The sequence below is a fragment of the Gordionus sp. m RMFG-2023 genome, chromosome 5, assembly GCF_954871325.1.
Source record: "Gordionus sp. m RMFG-2023 chromosome 5, tfGorSpeb1-WG-v2, whole genome shotgun sequence".
In the NCBI taxonomy this organism is placed as follows: domain Eukaryota; kingdom Metazoa; phylum Nematomorpha; class Gordioida; order Chordodea; family Parachordodidae; genus Gordionus; species Gordionus sp. m RMFG-2023.
The window spans coordinates 11,792,239-11,814,969 of NC_088779.1; the positions used below are offsets into that span (position 1 = coordinate 11,792,239).

General features: G+C 27.7%; 1 protein-coding gene across 3 annotated transcripts in view; it reads left to right on the plus strand.

Moving 5' to 3' along the window:
* The first annotated feature begins 9,860 nt into the window (after positions 1-9,860).
* The window catches only part of LOC135930218 (sodium/potassium-transporting ATPase subunit alpha-B-like), a 36,044-nt gene continuing 23,173 nt past the window's right edge, over positions 9,861-22,731 (plus strand). Inside the window, exon 1 of one of the 3 annotated variants that reach the window (XM_065467001.1) lies at positions 9,861-9,913. Coding sequence is in view for 1 of the 3 variants with exons in the window: in XM_065466999.1 (XP_065323071.1) it covers positions 18,798-18,812 (15 nt within the window). In the remaining 2 variants the exon portion in view is untranslated. Of the gene's footprint in view, positions 9,914-14,071; positions 14,162-18,637; positions 18,813-22,731 lie in introns of those variants that run through there. The other 2 variants (XM_065467002.1, XM_065466999.1) reach the window with 2 other exon arrangements.

Genomic DNA, 22,731 nt, shown 5'->3' on the forward strand with positions numbered 1-22,731 from the left:
TCATCTTCATGAGTCCCAAATCTTCAGACATCCCATAAACAAAAAAAAATAACCCCACTTCAACAAAAAGCCTCATTGATTTCGAAGAAAATTGACAGTCTTAATATCAATGGGGCCCTCAAACTCATTTCAACCAATGACACTCTGGCGGAATCCAATTTAGAAACCTTAATTAAGCTTCGATCAAAGCATCCCACAACAACATTTATGCCAATATTGCCCCAACCCTTCTCCCATTGTGCAGCAGATTTCACACAGGAAGAAGTAAGGAAAGCAATCCTATCTTTTCATCGGGATTCTGCTCATGGTCTAGATGGGATTAGACCAATTTTTTTACAGGACATTACCTCTCCTGTGATCTGTACACAGGTTTCAATTCTCACTAAAATCACAAACTTAGTCAACAAAATCCTAAATGGAGACGTACCCAGCTTTATTACCCCCTTACTATTCGGTGCCAGACTCATCGCACTCCAAAAACCAAACAAGGACATTCGGCCCATCGCCATTGGTTCAACTTACCGTAGATTGGTCGCTAAATTAATAGCATCTAGAATCAAACACGATGCCGCACACATTCTAAGCCCATATCAACTTGGTGTAGGGATACCTGGTGGGTGTGAAGCTGCTGTGCACTTAACAAGAATTCACCTTGAAAATAACCCAAAAAACGAATCCCTAGTAAAAATTGACTTCTCTAACGCCTACAACACTCTTTCGCGCAACACGTTCCTACATTCAACTTGCTTCCATTTCCCAGCTTATACCAAATTTCTTTTCTCTTGCTACCAATCACCAACAATCTTACAATTCAACAAAGAAAAGATACTTTCTGTTGAGGGTATCCAACAAGGTGACCCTCTCGGATCCCTTCTCTTTAGTCTTGGAATCAATGACATGATAAAATCAATAAACTCTTCATGTACTCTATCGCTCCACGCTTGGTATATTGATGATGGAATCTTGAGTGGTCCCAGTAGTGAAATTGCCAAAGCAGTCACCATAATTAAAGAAATGGGCACAGCCATTGGACTTTCGCTTAACCAGAGCAAATCTGAATTCTCACTTTTAAATTCTAATGCTCCCAACACTCAAGATTTCAAATTCACATCAAGCGTTGAATTAACACATCTAGGATCGCCTGTTGGAGGACACGAGGCAATAAGCACCTTTCTTCATTCCTCACTTGACATACTCCTTAAACTGGAAGACATCTTTACACTTCTTCCATCACACAAGTCCTTTTTTTTGCTATAAAATTTCTTTTTTATACCAAGGATTCTTTACGCACTTCGGTCAACTCCAATTTTTAAATATCCTATTCCTCTCCAAACTTACGAAAAAGGAATAAAGGACTTAACCGAAAAAATAGTAAATATCAGATTCAACGAAACTGCTTGGGCCCAAGCAACTCTTCCAACCAAATTTGGTGGTCTCGGCATCAGATCTCCACTTGACTTAGCAACAACTACTTTCATATCGAGTAGTCTCTTGACAAAGCCAATAACCTCCGCCCATAATTCTAAAGAAGACCTTTCCTTAATCGTGGCTATGGATATTTGGAAAACAAGGATCAATGCTGATTCTCATCCCCCCACAACCCATAAACAGAAAGACTGGGATGCACCAGTGGTTGCTCGCTGCGTTGAAACTCTCTTATCTAGCATGCAATCTACCGACCCCACCCTATTCTCTTCCTTGCTCAATGGTACGGGACATGAGTTTCTTGAGGCCATCCCATCTACCAATCTTCAGCTTCAACTATCCAACAATGAATTTACCCATGCCATCGGCATTCGTCTAAATTGTTCCATCACTCACCCCCACATCTGCTCAGGGTGCAACTCGCCAGTTGACTCGAAGGGAAGACATAGTTTACATTGTCGATCCTGCAATGGACGATTCATCAGACACAAGCAATGTAATACAATCATCCAACATGCTCTGAAATCCGCCCAAATTCCTTCCACGTTAGAACCACAGGGTCTTTTTAGATCTGACGGTAAACGTCCTGATGGGATCTCTCAAATCCCATGGAGGAGAGGCCAACTTTTGGTATGGGACTATCCTGTATTGACCCCTTGGCCCCATCCAACCACGCCATCAACATCCTTGACCAGAAGGAACAACTTAAAATTTCTAAATACACAGAAATAATAAACGATCATTGCTTCATCCCAATCATATCAACCACTCTTGGCACCTTCGGCAAACTCGCCTTAGCATTTTTCAAAAAATTAGGATCACAAATCAGCAAACTCTCAGAAGAACCCCGAGAGGGTTTTTTTCTTCGTCAACGATTATCCATAGCGATTCACAAAGCTAATTATATCAGTTTCTATGGTAGCCTTCTAGCCAAAGAGCTATCATAGACAACGCTTACGTCCCTTTTTCATTTTTGTTTCCCTGCATCACACCATCTCCGTTCTTTTTTTTAATAGTATTATTATATATTTTTCAAACATTTTTAAATATATTAAATTTATTATAACGATTTAGAATTTAAATTTTTATTTTCTCCATTGATAATTTTTACAGCATTTTAATATAATAGTTCAAGTTAAAAAAAAAAAATTAACTTTTAGAGAATTTCTTTCAAATTTTTGTTGATATCTGCATACATCTTTGGGGGACAGGGAGTGGGAATTTATTATTAGTTTAAAATAATATTCACAAAAAGTGATAAATTTCTGAAGGAGGGATTTCCCCTTACCTCCCTTCTTGGCTACACGGAATTAGCTCAGAATTAAGATCAGAAATAAATATCTTTTTAAAAAAAATCGAGTTCAGGCTGTGTCGAGCCTAATATTTTTTAAGAAAATTCAGGCCGGGTCGGGTCTGGCCTTAGAAATTTTTTTAAATATATCTAAATTTATCAATTTTATGTTGAATTTTTTATGTAAAATAAAATATTTAATTTTATTTATAGAAACTAGACGCCATATAACATATATCGTTTATTTTGAGTTATTAAATTAATTTCTATATTTCGGTAAATTTTTTCAAAAATAATTTCGGGTTCGGGCTAAGTGGGGCTTTGCAGATCAGTAATCAGAAGTTCTTTATCAAATCAAATAATTGTAAAATTCCAATAACATATTTGAAAGTAAAAATTACTAATTTGAATTATAACAAGATCTCTTTTTATATAAAAAGTAAATCAATTATTGATACAAAGAAGTCATTTATCGATATAAAAAAGTTAATATATTTTCTTGTTGAAATGCAAGTAAATTAGTATAATGAAAGTTTATCTTTTCTTCTTATATAAATAATATAGATACCATATCCGAAAAGCTAATTTATAATATTTGAAAACATATACAACACACCATATACTTAAATCATTAGCAAATGAGGTTAAGCTATATCTTTATTACTCCCTACATAAGAGCAAGATAAATTTTTTAATAAAAATAACATATTATGACAAGGGGAAATCATATATATATTAAAACTATCCACAAATGAGGTGCTAATACACTTTCACAATAATTCGTCTCTAAGCACATCTTATCTATTCCAAAAGACGATATATAGTGCGATATTTTTATTATTTAAATACTATTCTTAAGGATCCTACCTTTTTTTGATACTTGCCAATCCTCGAACAATATTCTAATCTATTCACGTTGATTACCTTGTATAATTTAATTTTAAAAAAATTTATTATTATCGTATTGAAAAAACAATACATGGTATGCAGGCGCGTACGCTTGGTCTGGGGGGGGGGGGGGGGGTGGATAATAAATTTTTTTTAGAAATATTATTGTTTTTTAAAAATATTAAGCATAAATTTATTAGGACTAATAACTATTCCTAATACACAATTTTAAATTAATGTGAATTATAAAAAAATTATGTGTAAAGAATCACTTAAATGACCCGAAATAGAAATTTGAATTTTTTGAGCCTTTACACAAAAAGATTCTTAGGAATAATTGTATTTTGTATGTTATATATTTACAATGTAAAATCCAATCTTCGTTGGAATTATTTATAGATCTATATTATTCCTAACTTACAATTTTTGAAGCTTGCCATTTCGTCCCGTCCAACAATATTCCCTTCTATTCTTGCTGATTATTTTGTATAACTAACCAAAAAAAATATTCACGGTAAACTATTTCTATTATTTAATTAGGATTTTATATGATTGTCAAAGTTAGTAGAAGATTGGGAGATTAGAACCGTTGTCAAATAAAGAAAAGTTAGAACTAAATTATGATACTAAATTTTTATTAAATACTTAAATATAAAGTGAAAACATAATCAAAATAAAAGAAAAATAAAATTAATTTAAATTAAAATTAAAAAAGTAAGTTCGCAACATAATAATTATAATCCTTTTTCAGTAAAATATCCACGATTATATATACTTTTCTATCCTATTCATTTACATAGTCTTTACTCAAATAATCTAATTATTCGTTTCGTTTTTCTGTTAAACAGTCGATTTGAATACTACTTCTTTTTTCTCGATTTTATTTCAAAATAAATTTACATATTACAACAGATATTACTTTTTTTTAAGCTTGCCAATTAGTTTCCCAGCACAATATTCCTCTCCATTCATTTTGCACAAATAACGAAATGACGATACATGGAATGCTATATTTTATTTAAATAATATTTTATATCTATTCTTAAGGATCCTACCTTATTGAAAGCTTGACAAATTGGTTCCCCAAACAATATTCGTCTTTATTCGCATGTACATATTATTTTGCCTTATATTAGCAAATATTTGTATAATTTTTTTAAACCTTGTTCCAGCTCAATAAAATTAGCTACTGAAATGACACTCATTAAAATGCGAAAGGATTGAAAAGTATTTAGTACTTTGATAAAATTAATGAATAAGTAAATATTTAAGTGGTTAATTTTAAGCATGTTTAAGATCCAGATAATAATTTAGAAAATAATATCAAATATGTGAGTATGATGTTAAAATGAGATATTAATATTTATTATAATTTTTAATTTATAATATAATTCTTGAATAAAATCTTACAGTTCGTGTTTGGAATGGGCTAGAAAATCAACTTTCACATGAACTCATGTATTTCAAAAACTACAGCTTTGATTTAAATTTTATTTAAAGGTTAAGGATTGGTCTTGTGCATTGATATTAAATTTGTTTGAAATATTACTTTTTTCCTGGTTGAAACATTTTATAATAAAACCTTTCGGCACATATTTCAATGAAATTTATACACTGTCAATTTTTTTATGGAGATTAAAATATTTTGCAGATTCATAGGGAAATTATATTGTCGATATGATCTGTACCATAATTATCTTCAATATTAATCTCTATCGTTGACATTTTAAATTATTTTGAAAACAAAATTTATAAAATTTTTAAATATAAAAATTAAATTAAATAAAAAGATTATGATTTTAGATTAATAAATTATAAATATAGTTTAACCCAAGTTTTGATTATTTCGCTACTTTATGGATTAGTAGTTGCTATTTTTAGCGCGCTAAAGTTAGTTACTTTAATAAAGTAGCGCGATACCTATTTGTGCGTGCTACTTTAACAACACTAATTAAGAAATCAATAAATTAATGTAATTTAATAATTTATGCTACTACAGTTATAAGTAACTTTTATGTAATAATATGAAATGTTAAGTGTTGCATTTTAATCATTATGTTTTGTTCTAGTGGTTTACCATTTATATTATTTGTTTTCTTTGTTCATTTAGAAATGATATGTTTTTCTCATATTATCGTTTATATTTTCTATGTTAACCAAACCCTGTTTTGATTTTCATCCTCAAAACTGTTTCTAACCAGTTTACGAGATAGATAAGTACATTAAATTAATATATCTATTTTTTTATTATTATTTATTTGAAAAAGGGGTATATACAAAGACCTAGAAAAAAATGAATTGTGATGATTAAATTACTGTTTTCTTTTGCTGTTTATAATATTATACTGTTTAATTACCAATTAAAATAAATTCGAGTTTCATTAATTTCTCGTTACACGGACATATATCTACCCCAGCCCGACGGTGGAACTCGTCGGTCCAAACTCAACAGAGTTAAATATCTTATAATTTATATAAGTTCTACCATAAAGATTATTTGTTTAAAATGAATAAATAAGAATATATTTATATAAATCAGGATAAGGTTAGAATTGTAAAAAAATAATAGTATTCGATCATGATCTTGATATATTTAAGAGACTCTATATTATATAAATGATAATATATGATACAGTTTATAATTACTTGATACGTGATATTAAGTGCACTAGCCCTAAGATGTCATATATATATCAAAGATATATATAACAGAGCAACGCTTGGTTCTCTTATAAGAGCCCATCTAACTGGGATAAAAAGAGGAAATATTTAACTAAATAAGAGAAAACCATTCACGTTTTTTGGGCAGGCCGCAGTTACCTGTGCGCGCAAGAGGCAAAGTCCCTTACTTAAACGCCGATGGGAAAGTAAAAGGAGAGGTCAAAAGGCCCATGCCCGATTAAATATAAGTTTATTTATGGAGGGGCTATATTGGCTATGTTAATTTTACTTTCAATTTGCATTGTGAGAAACCTAGAAATAATAACCTAGAAATAAGAACCTAGAAATAAGAAATGATTATAATATTCATCTATCGTAAATAAAAAGCCCATGCCCGATTAAAATAAAACTAGATTATGGAAGGATAATATTAGCTATATTGATTTTATTTGAAATAATATTGAGAAATAAATAATAACTCAGCTTAAATAAATATAATAACATAATGTTAGAGTAGTATGCTAAAACTAAGGTTAAAGAAAACTTACGTTGAGCAATAATAAATCGAATAACCATCCAATGAGTGTACAGTATTAGGTTTAGGAATATAAAGGTTATATAGAAAAATTTTGGAATGGGCTTGAAAATGGTAAAGAGGAAAATGAAATTTCTAAAACCTCCCAAAGGGATTGAATGAATACATAGGAAAAACTATCGATCTATAAGGTAGTTGGTTTTCATTTTAAGAAGTTTATTGATTGAACTTTAATTGTTATTCAGATGTGTAAATTGAGTTAGGCTTATATTCAAATTCAGAATGTCAAATATAGTTTTATTTAACCAGTATGTTTTATAATTACAGTATCTTTTGTTTTTATAGATCGGTAGCCAGTCCAGAACTTCATAGGCCAAATTATTTCCCGCATTTCTCAGAATATGCGCAAATAATTGAATTCTTCTTTTCTTTAGCTGTACTGCGACTGGAATGTGTTTGGATAGTTCCCATAGACTAATATTTGTAATGACTCTAAGATATATATATCCATTTATAAGTCTTAGGCATCTATTGATAAAGACTTGAAGTTTTTTAGTTTGAGTTTTATTTACATCCCAGTTCCGTATAGAAGAATGGGGATGATCAACGAATTGAACAGCTGTAGTCTACTTTTGACTGATATTTCCCTTGTTATCCATAGTTTAAAATATTTGTAGAATATCGACTTTACATGTTTGAGTCTTAATTCTATTTCGTTCTTTATATGTCCTTTTTTGTCTAGATTTACTCCAAGATATTTGAATTCCTCAACTAAATTAATCCCTAATCTTTCAGCAGTGTAGTTTGGATTTATCTCTACCCATGGAGAGGGCATTATAATTGTTTTTTTAAAGTTAATCATAAGTCCGATTTCGCTGCTATATGATTTAAGGATACATATAACTTTCCCCATAGATTTCGTAATGATTACAATATCATCAGCATAGGATATGATACGGTGTTTTAAGTACAGGTTATCTTGGTGAGATAGATTTAGTAAGTTAAACGCTCCTAATGTATCTGCGATAATTTTATTCATAACAATATTAAATAGGATAGGAGACAGAACACATCCTTGTTTAGCTCCTTTACGTACCATAAAGGAAGGAGATTAAAGGTAGACATCAGTGAGCCATAATGATTTCTGAGGATTCTTATTATGTTTAAGTCCACACCACTATCTGTTAAGATATTCCATAGAACTTCATGCTTGATGCAATCAAATGCTTTTTTAAAATATTCAAAGATGAAGAAAAAAGGTAGTTTATATCTGAAACATTTTTGTAAGGTAATTTTTAGCGCTAAAATGGGTTGAAGGATGTTTCTACCTGGTCTGTAAGCGCAAATGTTATTTGATAATAAATGGCTAGTAGAGTTTACTATTCTATCTTTTAGAAGTACCATGAAGACCTTAGATGCTATAGACGTCAGCGCAATCGCCCTATAGTCATCAAAAGTGGATGGATTGGAAACTTTTGGGAAGTTGCAAATAAAAGATATGTTCCATTCTTTTGGAGTAACACCGAAAACCCAAATTTTATTAAACATCATCAGTAAAAACACTGAGATATAATCTGGAGCGACTTTTAAGTGTTCCGCTCTAATGCAATCAAGTCCGGCCGCCTTGTTATTTTTCAGTTTTAGTATAGCCTTCTTAATCTCCGACGTAGTAAAATTTGAGTTGGTGGGGAGTAGGTCATTCTCCGTAGGAAGTATTACATGATTGGAGTTGAACATTTCAGAATAATGTTCTAACCATAATATCATTTGTACTTCAGGGTCTCGAATGATATTATCACCAATTTTTAATCTGGGAAGACATTAAAAATTTGAAAGTTTTCCGAACATTTTCAATTTCTTATAAGCATCAAATAATCTGTTGCATCTCATATCTGCCTCAATTTCATTTGCTCTATTGACCACATATTTCCTTCTATCTGACCTTAGAAGTCTCTGTATAGTTTTCCATAGATCCACATCTCTATAGCTTTTAGTTTTTAGTTCCGTTTTTTGGATTCTGTGGTCGGGGATATCCATTCTTGGGAGGGCCTTTGATTTTGGTAAAATTCTTACAGTTGAGTAATAGGATGTTTTTGAAATCACTCCAGCAGCTTTCCAGGGTTGAATTTCGATTAGTTATGAAACGATTTATTTCTAGAGAGAGCTTAATCGAAATTTCATCTTTGACTAATGGACATTTTAAATTATTATAGTTTTCCCGAAAGCTTAGTTGGCAGGGAGCTACTCTCTTAGATGCACATAAAGTATTTTTGTTTCTCCACAATTCACTATTGATCATTAAATGTCCTTTCACCATTTTGTGGTCAGAGATGTTAACTGTAGTAATCGCTCTCACATCCAAAAACCAGTTGTGAATGTTTGACAAAATAAAATCAATTGGTGAGGAATATTTATTTCTATAGAAAGTAAAAGTGTGTTGAATCTTATGTTGAAAAAAAGTATTTTCTATTTTAAGGCCCTTACTTTTACATAGTTCTAATAAAGACAAGCTGTCAGAATTATTTTGGCAAGATAGCGTAGCATTACCAATAGTGTTGTTTGTTAAGTAAAACTCCATTTTACCGATTTTAGTATTGAAATCGCCAAGAATAATCAGGTTGTATCTCTTGGGTAGTGAATCAATAATGTTGTTTAACTCATCAAAAAAAAGCATTCTTTCCCTCGGGGTTGGGGGCGAGTAAATATTTATGATGATAGTAGGTTTGAAGGCTGTATTAATGTAAAGGGCTGCCATTCTTTCCGAAATAGGGATAAACTTCCTGATATATTGGCAGATATTATTTTTAATTAAAAATGCCACTCCGGACTATTTATTCATATTAGTTCCAGAACTTAACGATGTAAAATCTTTAAATACAGCTTTTATTTCCATATTCTCATTAGAGAGTAATTTAGTAAGGATAGAGATTTTATTATAAAGACCGTTTATATTATAAGTGGAATATATAATTGTCCCTTAATTTCGAACATGATAAAAATATTATAACTTCTTTAAAAATCTATAGTTTATAATTAATAATAATTAAAAATATGAATCTGCCCTCGTTGATATATAAGATACTTTTTATTTCTCGTAGTGCATTTCAAAATTTGTAAGTTATATCTTTAATAAATATTTGTTTTTGAGTTTAAATTTATACTTACCTTTTTTCAGAAATATATTCCATTTAAAAAATATTTATATTTGTTTATATCTATTAATCTAACACTACCTACAAATAAAAAATAGTCCATATTATATAAATATACTCATTTATTATAATATTAATATATAGAAATATAATTTTAAAAGTTAATTCAGTCAATGATTAATATTTGAATGTTATATGATGCATTTTAAAAAATTCTGGTTTAATATAATATTTTAAAATCATATAAAAAATAAATTTTCTAATATTTATCTTTTATTTCTTATTAGTTTCAAAGATTTTAAGTAAGAATAAATTCTGTTATTAATTTCCCTTTAATATGAACTTAATTATACTTAAGTTTACATATGAAAAATCATAAATATCATAGGCTAAACTCGATGGTTTAGCTTATACAATCTGAGTGTGTTTAAATAATATTTTTAAAATTACCTAGATTTTTTTGTAGCTATCTTTTCAAAACGTCTTTTTTGAGGCATTTTTAAAACTTTCAGGAGGCTTAAACTCCCCCCCCCCCCATAAAGATGCTACTGGCTAAATTTATTAAGAATTCAATCAAGTTTAACAAATTCTTTTTTTTTAAATAAATCATCCTAAATACTTGTGCAGATATTTTAAGGATTTTGCCAATGTTCTAGGATTCAACTCTATAGAGATGGAACAAATAAAAAATAAATGGTTTATTTGATTAAACAATATTTTTATTTAAATCTTTATAATTAAAAAAATCAAGTAAATCATGATTTTAATTCCAAAAAAAACCATTGATTTAAATATGCCAAGCCTAATATAATAATTTTATTCAAGGATTTAATTTTAGAGTAGTAACTTATTTTACTGAATCATTAATTATTGTTATCCATCATTAAAATTAAAATCAAAAAAGTTACTATTTTATATTACATTAATTATATTTATAAGCATTTTTATTGGCAGTGCATTTTGATCCCCAGGAATCTTTTTAAAAAATTATGTTAAACATTGCTATATACATTAGAGCCTTAAAGGTTTTTTTAAAAAAGGTAATCCAATTATTCCTTTACAAATTTTAAAATCCATGTACTTATTTAAAACTGATGTTGGGAGTATATTATTTTTCTATATTTTCATTCTTTTTACTTTAATGCTCAAAGTGTTTTTTTTTAATTGTAAATCATTAATATATTAAGATGCAACAGTCCAAAGTTATTTATTTTTTACAAAGGCAGTTGCAATGTACCCAGAACAAGATCAATTTTGTTCTGGTTAAATAAATAATTCCCTGACCAGGATTTATAAAAAAAAATACACAATTATTTATAATATAAACAAATTTTTCAATGATCTTTATAATATATAAATCAAATATACATTACATCTAAGTTTAATCATTAATACATCTTATTTGTATTGTGCTGGTAGTATCAATATAATGAGTAATAAAAATTATTTATATTTATTATATTTTTACCAGAACTGAATGGTTAAACCAGTACTAACTGTTATTATTTATGTAACATGAGGCGTTTATACTGGACCTTTAGGAAGGTATTTGAAACTGGTTTAAACCTCTCTATATCTTAACTCTTTCAAATATTATTTATTAATCAGTTTTGGTGATTGATAAGTATCGATAAATATTTTTATATTATTTGATGATGCCAGCTACCAAAATTACCCTATAGAATTTTATCATTCTCAATTATAGAATTTATCTTTACACTTATAAATATAATTTTACAGAGGGGAATCTTGAAAATATTTTAATTGTATACGGAAAACATTTTATGCTTTCATCTTTATATAATTCTAAGAGGTATGACCTGGATTTTAAAAGTTTAAACCTTATCTATAAATATTCAAATAAAGTAAACCAAAAAAAAATTTATTGTAATATTTTTTACGAACCTTGAACCGTTATTATATCTTAATCAAAACCAATATTCGTTATGGTTCGAATTTATGGTTTAGTCGTTTCCCTATCTATTAAAAATCGTTTCTTGATATCGCAATATCGATCGGTCTCTAAATACCGGTTATTATCCTCTAAATTACAATTTTAATGTTAACGATTATTTATAATTTATGTTCGTTTTTAAACCTATCTGATAACTTATAACACGACCGCTTAGAATTTTTTTTTTAAAAAAATGAACAAATTTTTTGTTTTGTTTGAACGACAGAGCGTTTACAAAACAATATAATATTTTTGGAGTCTCCTTGAAAATAATAATTTTTCCGCGAAAAGAAAAATATATAAAATACAACAAAATCGATAAGCATTGTTATATATTTTTTTTTAAAAAATGTTACCATTTTGATTTTAATTGATGGTATCCCCCCCCCTTCTTCCATAAGTTTTCTTTCTTCTGCCTCCCAATTGATAAAGGGGAAATTTTAGCCCACAATAAAACAAATTTTATTTTAAAATTATACACAAGCCCCTTCTCACTTTAAGGATTTGACGTTAGATAAGCCGAGCTTCTACTCGAAATTCCATTATTAAATAACCAATAGTGTAAAGAGACCTTCTATGATTTTAACCAAATGCCTATCTCCAGATTGGCCAAAAAGTGTCAACCCTTTTTGTCATCTATACCCAGAATCTCGAGTCTTGGGTAATATTTTTTAACTAAAATCGTGATTTGGTCCCTTTTTTCAAAAAAACCAGGCTGAATCAAGTTTTTCGATAAAGACTAAACTACCACCTTCTAATTCTAAGCAAACAAAAAAAACGATTCTCCTTCTCTCAAATTCCTTTATTAATCGATACATTTATCGATTTTTCTCTCGCGTGTATCATTATGATTTTTATTTCGTTTTAATTAAATTATTAAAAAAAATATTCATACTTTTTTCTATAATAATTGTTATATTTAGTAGCAATTAAAAACTAAAATTTATAAAGCCTTTTGAAGTGTTACCAGAAGAAAAATATTTTTATAATTTATTCTATAGGTGGTGAGTGTTGTTAAAAACCCCGATTAAGATTTTAGCCAAAACATGTAAGCCTGGAGATTTTGCTCATAAATGGTATAAAGGTTTTAACCTCCATTTGCCAAATCTCGAGGCTTGCATAATATATTTTAGCTAAAAATCTTAATCGGACTTTCTAAAAAATTGACCCAAATTGCGCTATTTAACAACACTAGTAGCTATGCTGCCGGGAATTATTTGAATGCTGCTCTAATCGATTTTTAAGTATTAATTATGGAAATATTCAAGGGGAAATTCCCCTTTGCTACGGAAATTTGCCAGTTCTCTTTAAATATTAAATTAAGCTAATAAATCACCCCCCCCCCAACCTTCTTCACACTTCCCCTCTGCCAAAAAATTTATACATTATATGTGCTATAAACGATCATTTATAAGAAAAATATGTAAGGGTTAATAATTTTTTTATATAATGGCTTATAATTCAAAATTTTTAGGTAAAAAGTCTTTATAATATTAAAAAAGAGAAAACCCACATAGTCTATAAAAAACATGGCATAGTCAAAGGCGGGTCTGTAATATCTGGACTTAAAGCCCTCTCCAAGTTTTTGGTATTGCTGTTAAATTTTTTTAATGATCAAGCGAAAGTTTGAGAGGGGGCGGGGTTAAAAATGTATTATTTCCAATTGATTGATATGTTTTCTAAATATAGTATATATTATTATGGTGTTGATAAAATTTTAACAAAAAAAAACAAATTGTAATTTATCCTTGACCCATACATAAATATTTAAAAAATAATTATAAATATTTTCTGTCTTTTAATGTACGGAGAAGATATCTTTATTCTACTACTGCATCAATTTTTTTTAAAATTTATCTAGTTTATTTATTATTAACATTATTATAACAGTAAATTGATATTATGTAACTAAAATTAAAAATATTTAATTTTTTTTAAAAAATATTATTTTATCTATATCTAATAAATTTTATAAAAAAATAATATAAATAAAAGTACGAAGATGATCATCAATCAATATTAAATTATTAATTACTTTATAATAAAATAATTATATGACTATTTTTTATGTGCCATTACATTTTCATCGGATCTTTAAAAAAATCGATATTTCGCATTGTGATCGAATAAATATATTTCTTTAATAAATAATAAAAAAAAAATTAGTTCTTCGGTTAATATTCTCCCTAATCCACATTAGATAGATACACCAAGGCAAGAACATTCTTGAATTCAGAAATTCGCAATTTATTTGGGTAACGCTAAATTTTTTTTTTTTATAAATTCGAAATAATTTATTTAAAAAGTTTATCAAAAATGTTCTATAGGTTGACTACCTTTTTATCTTACTCAATACTTAGGCCTTTTAATGGTAATCATATGGAAGTTTCACTGTATAATATTGTCTACAACTTTGAAGCATTTTCTTTTTGCGGTAGAAAATAAATAGTGCATCCCACATTTTATCATTCATGAATAAATTCAACAGTTTAGTCCTCATTATTTAGTGTTAGGAGCAATTTTTTTTTAAACTAATTTTCAAATATTTTAATATTATTATAACATGAGCTTTAGATAATCTTTTTAAGTTAGTGGTGAGAGATGTTTTTCGATACTCAAATTTATATCAATATCACCAATTTGTATGTCGTATTAGAATATTGAATCCTTTGAGTTCGGTATATCTTAAATTTATATCATTTACCAAGGGCAAATTTTTAAATTTAAAAAATTTCGATTTCTTCGGAAATGTATTCCAGTATGTCTAAACTACCTACTTAAAAAATTTCGAAATTTTTGCCATAAACTTTTATATTTTATATAAAATGTTAGATTTACATAGTGGACTCTTTGGAATGCATTTCCAATTAAATAAGATTTTTCAGGTTAAAAATCGAATTCCAATGAATTCCATACTCTATTCATATATAATCCTTAGAGAGCATCGTTTAATGAACGTTTAGATTTAATAGGGTCCCATGAATCTATTCAAAAAAACATGATTTTGGCGGTACATCTTGGGATTTGGGTGAAATTTTGTATACTTTTCTTTAATTTATAATAAATTTAAATAATTTACACAATATTCTATAAAATATTTATAACAGTTAAAATATAAAAAAAAATTGGATAAAAATATTAATAACAGTTAAATAATGAAATTTTGCTATAAATAATATTAATGTAAAAAATTTAATATTTTTGGTATTTATAAACTTTATAATTATTATGTAAATTTTATAGTAATATGAAAAAAATGTCTAGATTATAGTTTGCATAATAATAAATTCCAAAAAATGAATTAATTTACAATGCAAATTAAACTTTCACCAAAAAAATACATTCGATTTTTCTATTTAAATTAATACCTGTAACATATACAAACTAAAATACCATAACTAAAGCAGTGATAATTTTGGCATCCTCGCTCTTATATTTTTGGATATCGAAGTATGAGACATGACTTATTAAGCTTATGAATTGTCATTCAATTATTTTTTTTTATAAAACTACAAAATTTTAAATAATTATTTTAATATCAAAATAAAGTGTATTCATACAATTTTTTAAAACTGGCGATCGATTTAATCCCATTCTAAGTTTGAAATCCTGTAAAAAAAATAAGGAGTATCTTCGATTTTTATAAAATTTAAGCAAATATCACTAAGACTAATCTACATCTGTTTAAATTGGAATGCCAAGTTTTCGCTTTCAAGGTAAACTAAAAATCGATAAAAACACTAAAATATTAAGAATATTTTTTTGGCATAATATTAATTGTTCTAATTAGAAATCTGCAAAAGTAGGCCCGGCCCAATCGGGTTCTGGCTGGGCCAAATATTTTTTAAAAAATTTGGGCCAGGTTGGATCGGGCTTTGAAAATTTTTTTTAATATATCTAAATTTATCAATTTTATGTTGAATTCTTAATGTAAAATAAAAATATTTTATTTTATTTATAGAAACTAGACGCCATATAACATATATCATTTATTTTGAGTAATTATAAATATTAATTTCTATATTTAAATAAATTCGGGCCGGGCCGGGGCGGTAAATTTAAACAATTTCAGATTCGGGCTGGGCCGGTATTTCGGGCCGGACCGGGCTTAATAAATAGGCCCGATGCAGATCACTAGCTCTAATATTATTTAAATGTTTTATATGATATCCTTATTATATTATAGAATCTACAACACATTTATGCAATATTTGAAAATACATATATTGGTAAGAAAATATTTAAAAACAGGATAGGGCCTAGCAAAAATTAAATTGTATCTTGAAAATAGTGCATTTATTTAAGGAGTTCGATTGATTTTTAGAAGTTCATTTTATCGATCTCTTGTTATGATTCAGTTTTAGAAATTGTTTCATATTTAAATTTCATTACGTCTTTTATCCCTCTACAAAACGATAATGTCTTGTATTTGTTATACGTTTTTCCGTTAAACGAGTTTAACCAAGTGATGACATCATTGACTAAGTTTTTGTAGTTTTTTATAATGTGGGCAAATAATTTGTTTTTTTATTATGGTCATATGAACCTGAGTGTATTTAGACTTACAAAGCTTGACATTTGATATGATTTTTGGAACCATTTATTATTTTTAAACATTTATTAATGAAAGTCTGTCGTTTTTTATTTCAGTATTGTTTATTTCCCATATATCACATCCGTAAAGAAGAATACGAATAATGGTAGAATTGAAGATACGAAGTCTCGTAAACATAGATAGCTCATTTGCCTTTCAAAGTTTAAAATATTTATAAAAGGCCGCTTTGGCGTTCTTTGTACAAATTTTGAGTTCCTCTTTACAACCTCCCTTGTTTTTTTCATCTCACAGCGGTATTCCAATTTCAATTGATAATTTTCAATAAAATTTGACACAGTGAAAATGCCATTAGATTGGAACGTGTCAATTTACAATTTCCCCAAAAAATTACAGGTCCTCTTCTTGGTTTTGCTAAAACAAAATCGTATCCTCATCTACAATAAATCTCTTTCTAAAAACATGCATATCGCCCATGGGGAAAATATAAATGGAACCATTATTATCTTTGATAATAATTATGCAAAAATGATTAATCGCTATTAGAATGTGACATCGATAATAATATAATTAAAATTCTAAGAAATCAGTATAGTTGTCTTTTCGCCTATTTTAAAATTAATAACAAAGTATCTGCCTCGTTTAGGAATAAAAAGGATTGATAAGCCAGGTTGCATTATTTCTTCTTTTATCATTTAATTTGGTTATGAAGGAATAATAAAAAACACATTAGTAAGTCGCAAACTTGTTAGAACTAAGATCAAATGATCCATGTCACAACAGAAAATAGGTTGATATATATTACGCTGACGATATTGTAATAATAACGAAGAGCTTAGTAGAAACCAGAAATCTAATATAAATACTTAAATCCTACAGCCTTATAAAGTAGGTCTAGATATAAATTTCAGTAAAACAGTCATACTCCCCTTCGCCCCTTACGCCTTTAATAAAAATTTTTTTAATGGAACATGAGACGGTCAAAGTAGTGAAAATAGTTTAATACCTTTGTTGACCTTAGAAAATAAAGATAGTTGTAAGGAGGAACTCAAAATCCGAATACTGAACGCCAGAGCGGCTTTTTACAAACTTGAGAAAACAAGGGAGATATCCGTGTTTATATTTTCCTTCAATTCTACTATCATACTATACCGACATATGGACAAAACTGAAACCAAGAATTTACAGAAATTTATCAATAAATGTCTATTAATAATTTATTCATGGTATTATCCAAAAATAACATTAATGCAAATGGAAGATGTCGAAATAACTCAGGTCCACTTGATTAAAGAAAAAACGAATACAGTTTTTTTTGCCCTTATCATTAGAAATTCTAACAACTTAGTCCATGACGCTATTACTTGGTTATACTCTTCATTAGAAAAACGTATAGCAAATACAAGTCACTATGGTTTTATAGAACGCTGAAAGGCGTGAGGGATCCAAGCTGATATGAAAAACTTTAAATCTGTTCAAAATTTATATTTTATGTTCGTTTTGTTTAAATCCTATTTTAATGGATGATTTTTTGAATGATACAAATTATAAAATAAATTTCTAGTATCATTTTTAGATACGTAACCTCCTTTATCTTTCTATTCCAACAAAAATAATCAGCCTACTTTATCTAAGATGAGACCATTGGTTAATCTTTATTTACCATATCCTAAGCAAACCTCTACCATACACCTTAAGACGCGTTTTCGCTAAATCCCCCCTTTCTAACCGTGTTCAGAATGTTATTTTGAACTTGAAGCTGAGCCCAACCCCGGAAATTCTTATACGGGTTCGAGGTCACCTAATTCCGAAAAGTTTTTTTTTACGGAGACCATACGAAAATTCATAATATCCCTTCTCTCCAAAATTATAAGACTAATTTAATTTCCTTTTTTTTAAAAAAAAATAAACACGTTTTTTAGATTTTTTTTTTCTTTTGCAAATATTTAATCTCACAGGTAAATAATAAATAGAATGATAATAATGACTGCGCTCTTAGCTAATATAATTATTACCTTTTTGTTAAATACTAATAAAAATAATTGATAAACAATATCATAGTAATCTTTTAACATTAAACTTTAAAGGGATTTTTTTTTAAAAAAATTTATAATAAAATAATAATATATTTAATTTTTTTATGCGTCTTATTGCTTATAAAATAAATGATCTTTTCATTATTTTTAATTAGCCTGCAACCTATATATAATTTGGCTATATAAAAAAAATATTCTCAGGATTTTAATCATGATAAATAATATGAAGATCGTTCAAATATTATAAGTTGAATTCGCGGATTATATTATTTTTTATATTTATATATATTCCGATTTCCGACCATGACTCGGTTGTTGGTAAGTAAAACAACAAAATGCTTTTTGATAATTTTTTCCCCATATAGTTAGGCAGTGAATTTTTTTTCCGCTTTCTTCAAGCTGGGACTATTTTTCTCAAAAAAGCCTCTTAACCCTGCATTCACATAGTGAAAATCACGGTGAAGTATACAAAATATGATGCAAATATAATAATTTTACATTCATTTTTGTATATCGCGAATTCGCTCTAACTGTGAATGCAGGGTAAGGCTGAGGACATAATTTTAGGACTAAAATTTTGAAATCGGCGAAAACTGTTAGATATGTGAGCTATAACCCTCCCATGATCTTGTGTATATTCTTATCTAGATTTTATATCTTACTTATGTTCGAAATCCTGTTTATATATTAAAAAATAAAAATATCAAATGTTATGCCGACGTATTAAATAATAATATTTTATAAAGCTTATTAAACCCGATTGGTATTTTAATAATAAATTATCAAATTTATCTTTCGACTATAATATTGGGGTTAAACTTGAGATTTCCCATTTCAAGAAAAAATGGTTGCATCATTTTTTTTAATTAAGTGTCTTTTATTATCAGTAATTATTAATATTGCTTAATTTATTTTTTATTCATTCTAATTTTAAAATGTCGTTTATTTATATTTTTTACAGCAATATAATACGATTATAAAATTGAGTATATATCTAAGTTTTTATCTATATAAGAGAGCTTCGGACCTTTCCTGCATTTTTTTTTCAGCCCGGTCCATATTTTCTCAGCCCCGCCGAGTTATTTAAATTTGCTTATTTTAACGGCCTAGCACCCGTTTTTAAAATTTAATTATTCTAAATCATTTTAGCTGTATTTTGTAAATAGCTTCAAAAAAGAAATCGAATATTGGAAGATTTTTTTAAAACCTGTTAATTTTCAATTAAAATTTTTCCGGCAAGGGTTTATAATTTTTTTGATCTAAACGATCCCGGTTTCTCAAATTTTCCGGGTCGGGTTTTACTTACATAATTAGTATATTTTATTTATTTTTATAGACGATAAACGATTCTGGCTTTATACCTATTATAATAATACTAGTTGATAACCCGTCAAGAATGACGGGAATAATAAAATCTTGGACTATAATATGAAATTTTTTTAAAATACATTTTTTTATATAAAATAAATGACAAATTTTAGTGATTATTTATTCATATTATTAAATTTATCGTAAAATATATGAAATTTTAATCAAAAATATAGGGAGATATTGATAAATTGGTGTTATATGTCATTTCCAGAGTTCAAATATTGTGGTTGAGATAAAATTTTTATACTGGCATATTTTGGGGTGGTAATATGAGATAAATGTTTATTTTTCAATTGGCTAGATATAATTTAAATTTATTTTTAAATCTAAATTGTAATAAGTACGATCAATGAGGGAGGTTAATTTTTTGGCATGGGAAGATATTGATAAATAGGTATTTTATACTATTTGCAGAGCTCCCATAATGTGGTCGAGATAAAAAAAATTTACTGCCATATTTTGTGGTGGTAAATTTAAATTTATTTGTTTAATCTAAATTGTAATATAAAAATAATTTTATAAAAATTATTAAATTTTACTTTGATTGAATATAAACACTTATGCTAAAATTAATGTGAGATAAATGTTTATTTTTCAATTGGCTAAATATATTTAATTTGCTATTTTAAATTAATAATATTCATTCTTACCATAATTTGAGGTGAGGTTAGTATTCCTTTTAATATAACATAATAAGATTTAAATTATATAAATTAATTGAAAAATATGTTAATAGCAAAATAATAACATATATATAACAAAGATTATATTACAAAATTTAATATAGAAGGTGGCTGAGTGGAAGATCGTTTTCCTTTAAAACGTCAAGTCATAGGTTCGAATCCCGTGATGTATAAAAATTTTCTTAAAATTTAACATTAGAGATATAGTCTATCTATTTATTTAACATTAATCATTGTAATAAATATTCATTAAAAATTGGGTTTTTTTCTGCCAGTATACGATTGGTTATTTTTTATCTAAAAAATATTTTTTGATAAATTTATTTTAGCGGATATTTTTATTAACAAGAAAAACTCATATGATTCAATTAAACTAAAATCACATAAAACGACTTATCCTTCAGCTTAAATTTTTAAAAACGGCCCGATTAAGATTTTAGCCAAAATAATATTTTAAGTAGGCTTAGAGATTTAGCATATAAGCGTCCAAACCCTACTGCCATCTATATGCAAAATCTACACGCTTTAATGTTATTTTGGCTAAAATCTTTATCGGGCCAAGAACACTACTTTAGCTGATTTACATATTCCATATTTAAGCCTATGCTTATTTGGTAAGATTTGATTTTAGATGAAAACAAAATTGTCTGTGATATTATTTGTTGCTTGGCTTATTTCTTGTGTCCTTTCAATACTCTATAATTGTGTGGCGTTGGGGGGAATTTCCTATTTTATTTTATTAGAAACCGGCAAAGGTCCAAATTTTAGGCCCACACCGTCTCTAATATTTTCAAACCCGATTTGGCCCGGATTTTATTTAAAATAATATTTTAGCCAATCAATACCTTTTTTGCTCGGATTTTTAATTTAAAAAAAATTGTTTTATAAGGAATATGAAAAGATGAGTGAAGTAAATGAATTTTATTTTTAACAAATTTTCTGGGCCGGTTTATAAAAAAAATATTTTTGCTATCTATATTTAATTTTTATATTATGCTCTATCCTAAACCTGGTTTAAAAATTCGCAAAAAAATCTTCCATATAAATTTTCTAGAATTATGTTTTATTTTTATATTAAAAATAGCCTTTTTCTTTATTTTCGTTAAAGTTTCGAAAATTTACGAATTATATTTTTGGCATTTAGGACACAGCAATAGTATATTTTTATTTTCGAAAAATAAATTTAAAAAAACGAATATTCGTTATCGATTATTTTTGTTTAGTTAACATTTCAATATAGAGGTAATATTAACATTCTTAATGACACCCAAAAATATTCCCTTCTCAAAAAGTTTTTTTTAGTTTTATCGGAAGTCCTCAATTTTTAAAAAAAATAATATGTATAATTTTAAGGATTAAGAAAATTATATATATATATATTGCGATTTTTAACTTTAAAGGCTAGTTAAATTTCGATAACAAACTGTCAATCTCTTAGGATGGCCAATTATATCCCATGTCACAAATCTAAATTAATGTGATGACATGTCCTGCATACTAAAATAAATTCGAATCGCTCTATCCAGAAAAAATTGATTTTTAGTGACCTACTGCTATGGCCTTAATCTTATATAAAACATGGAATATATATAATGGAAAAAGATATTTCGATCAACCCCCCTTTAATGGCTAAAATAAAGATCATTTGGAATTTTATTTATCATGATGTTAAGATCTTTTTGGGTTAGTTCCATACACCAATAATTTAATTGACCTGATTTTGGTAATTCGGGGATGGTATTATCTTTCTTATTGATCACTATAGTAATAATATTTGTGTGGCCGTTCTTGCTCACATCTTTTTTTAACGTTGCTGAAAAAGTTTTATATCAGCTGATTAAAAATTTAATGAAAAGTTATTAAAATTTCGAAACTTCCTCGTATATCTAAGGAACCTAAAGAATTAGTCAAAAAACGGCCTCCAATTTTGTAGTAATATCTTTCTACGGTAGCGCATTTTGAAAACGATTTACGAATATACCGAAATATTTTATATAGCACGTATTAATTAATTAATCATTTTTTAGTAATATTTTTTGTTCTCTCTCTTTCACTCATTTTTACAATGTTTATAATTTATCGTTTTTTTTGTACCTATTTAATAATATATCATTTTTTTTTGTACCTGTTAAAAAATATTTATATAAAAAAGATCGAATTATTTTATATAAAAAATTTTAATT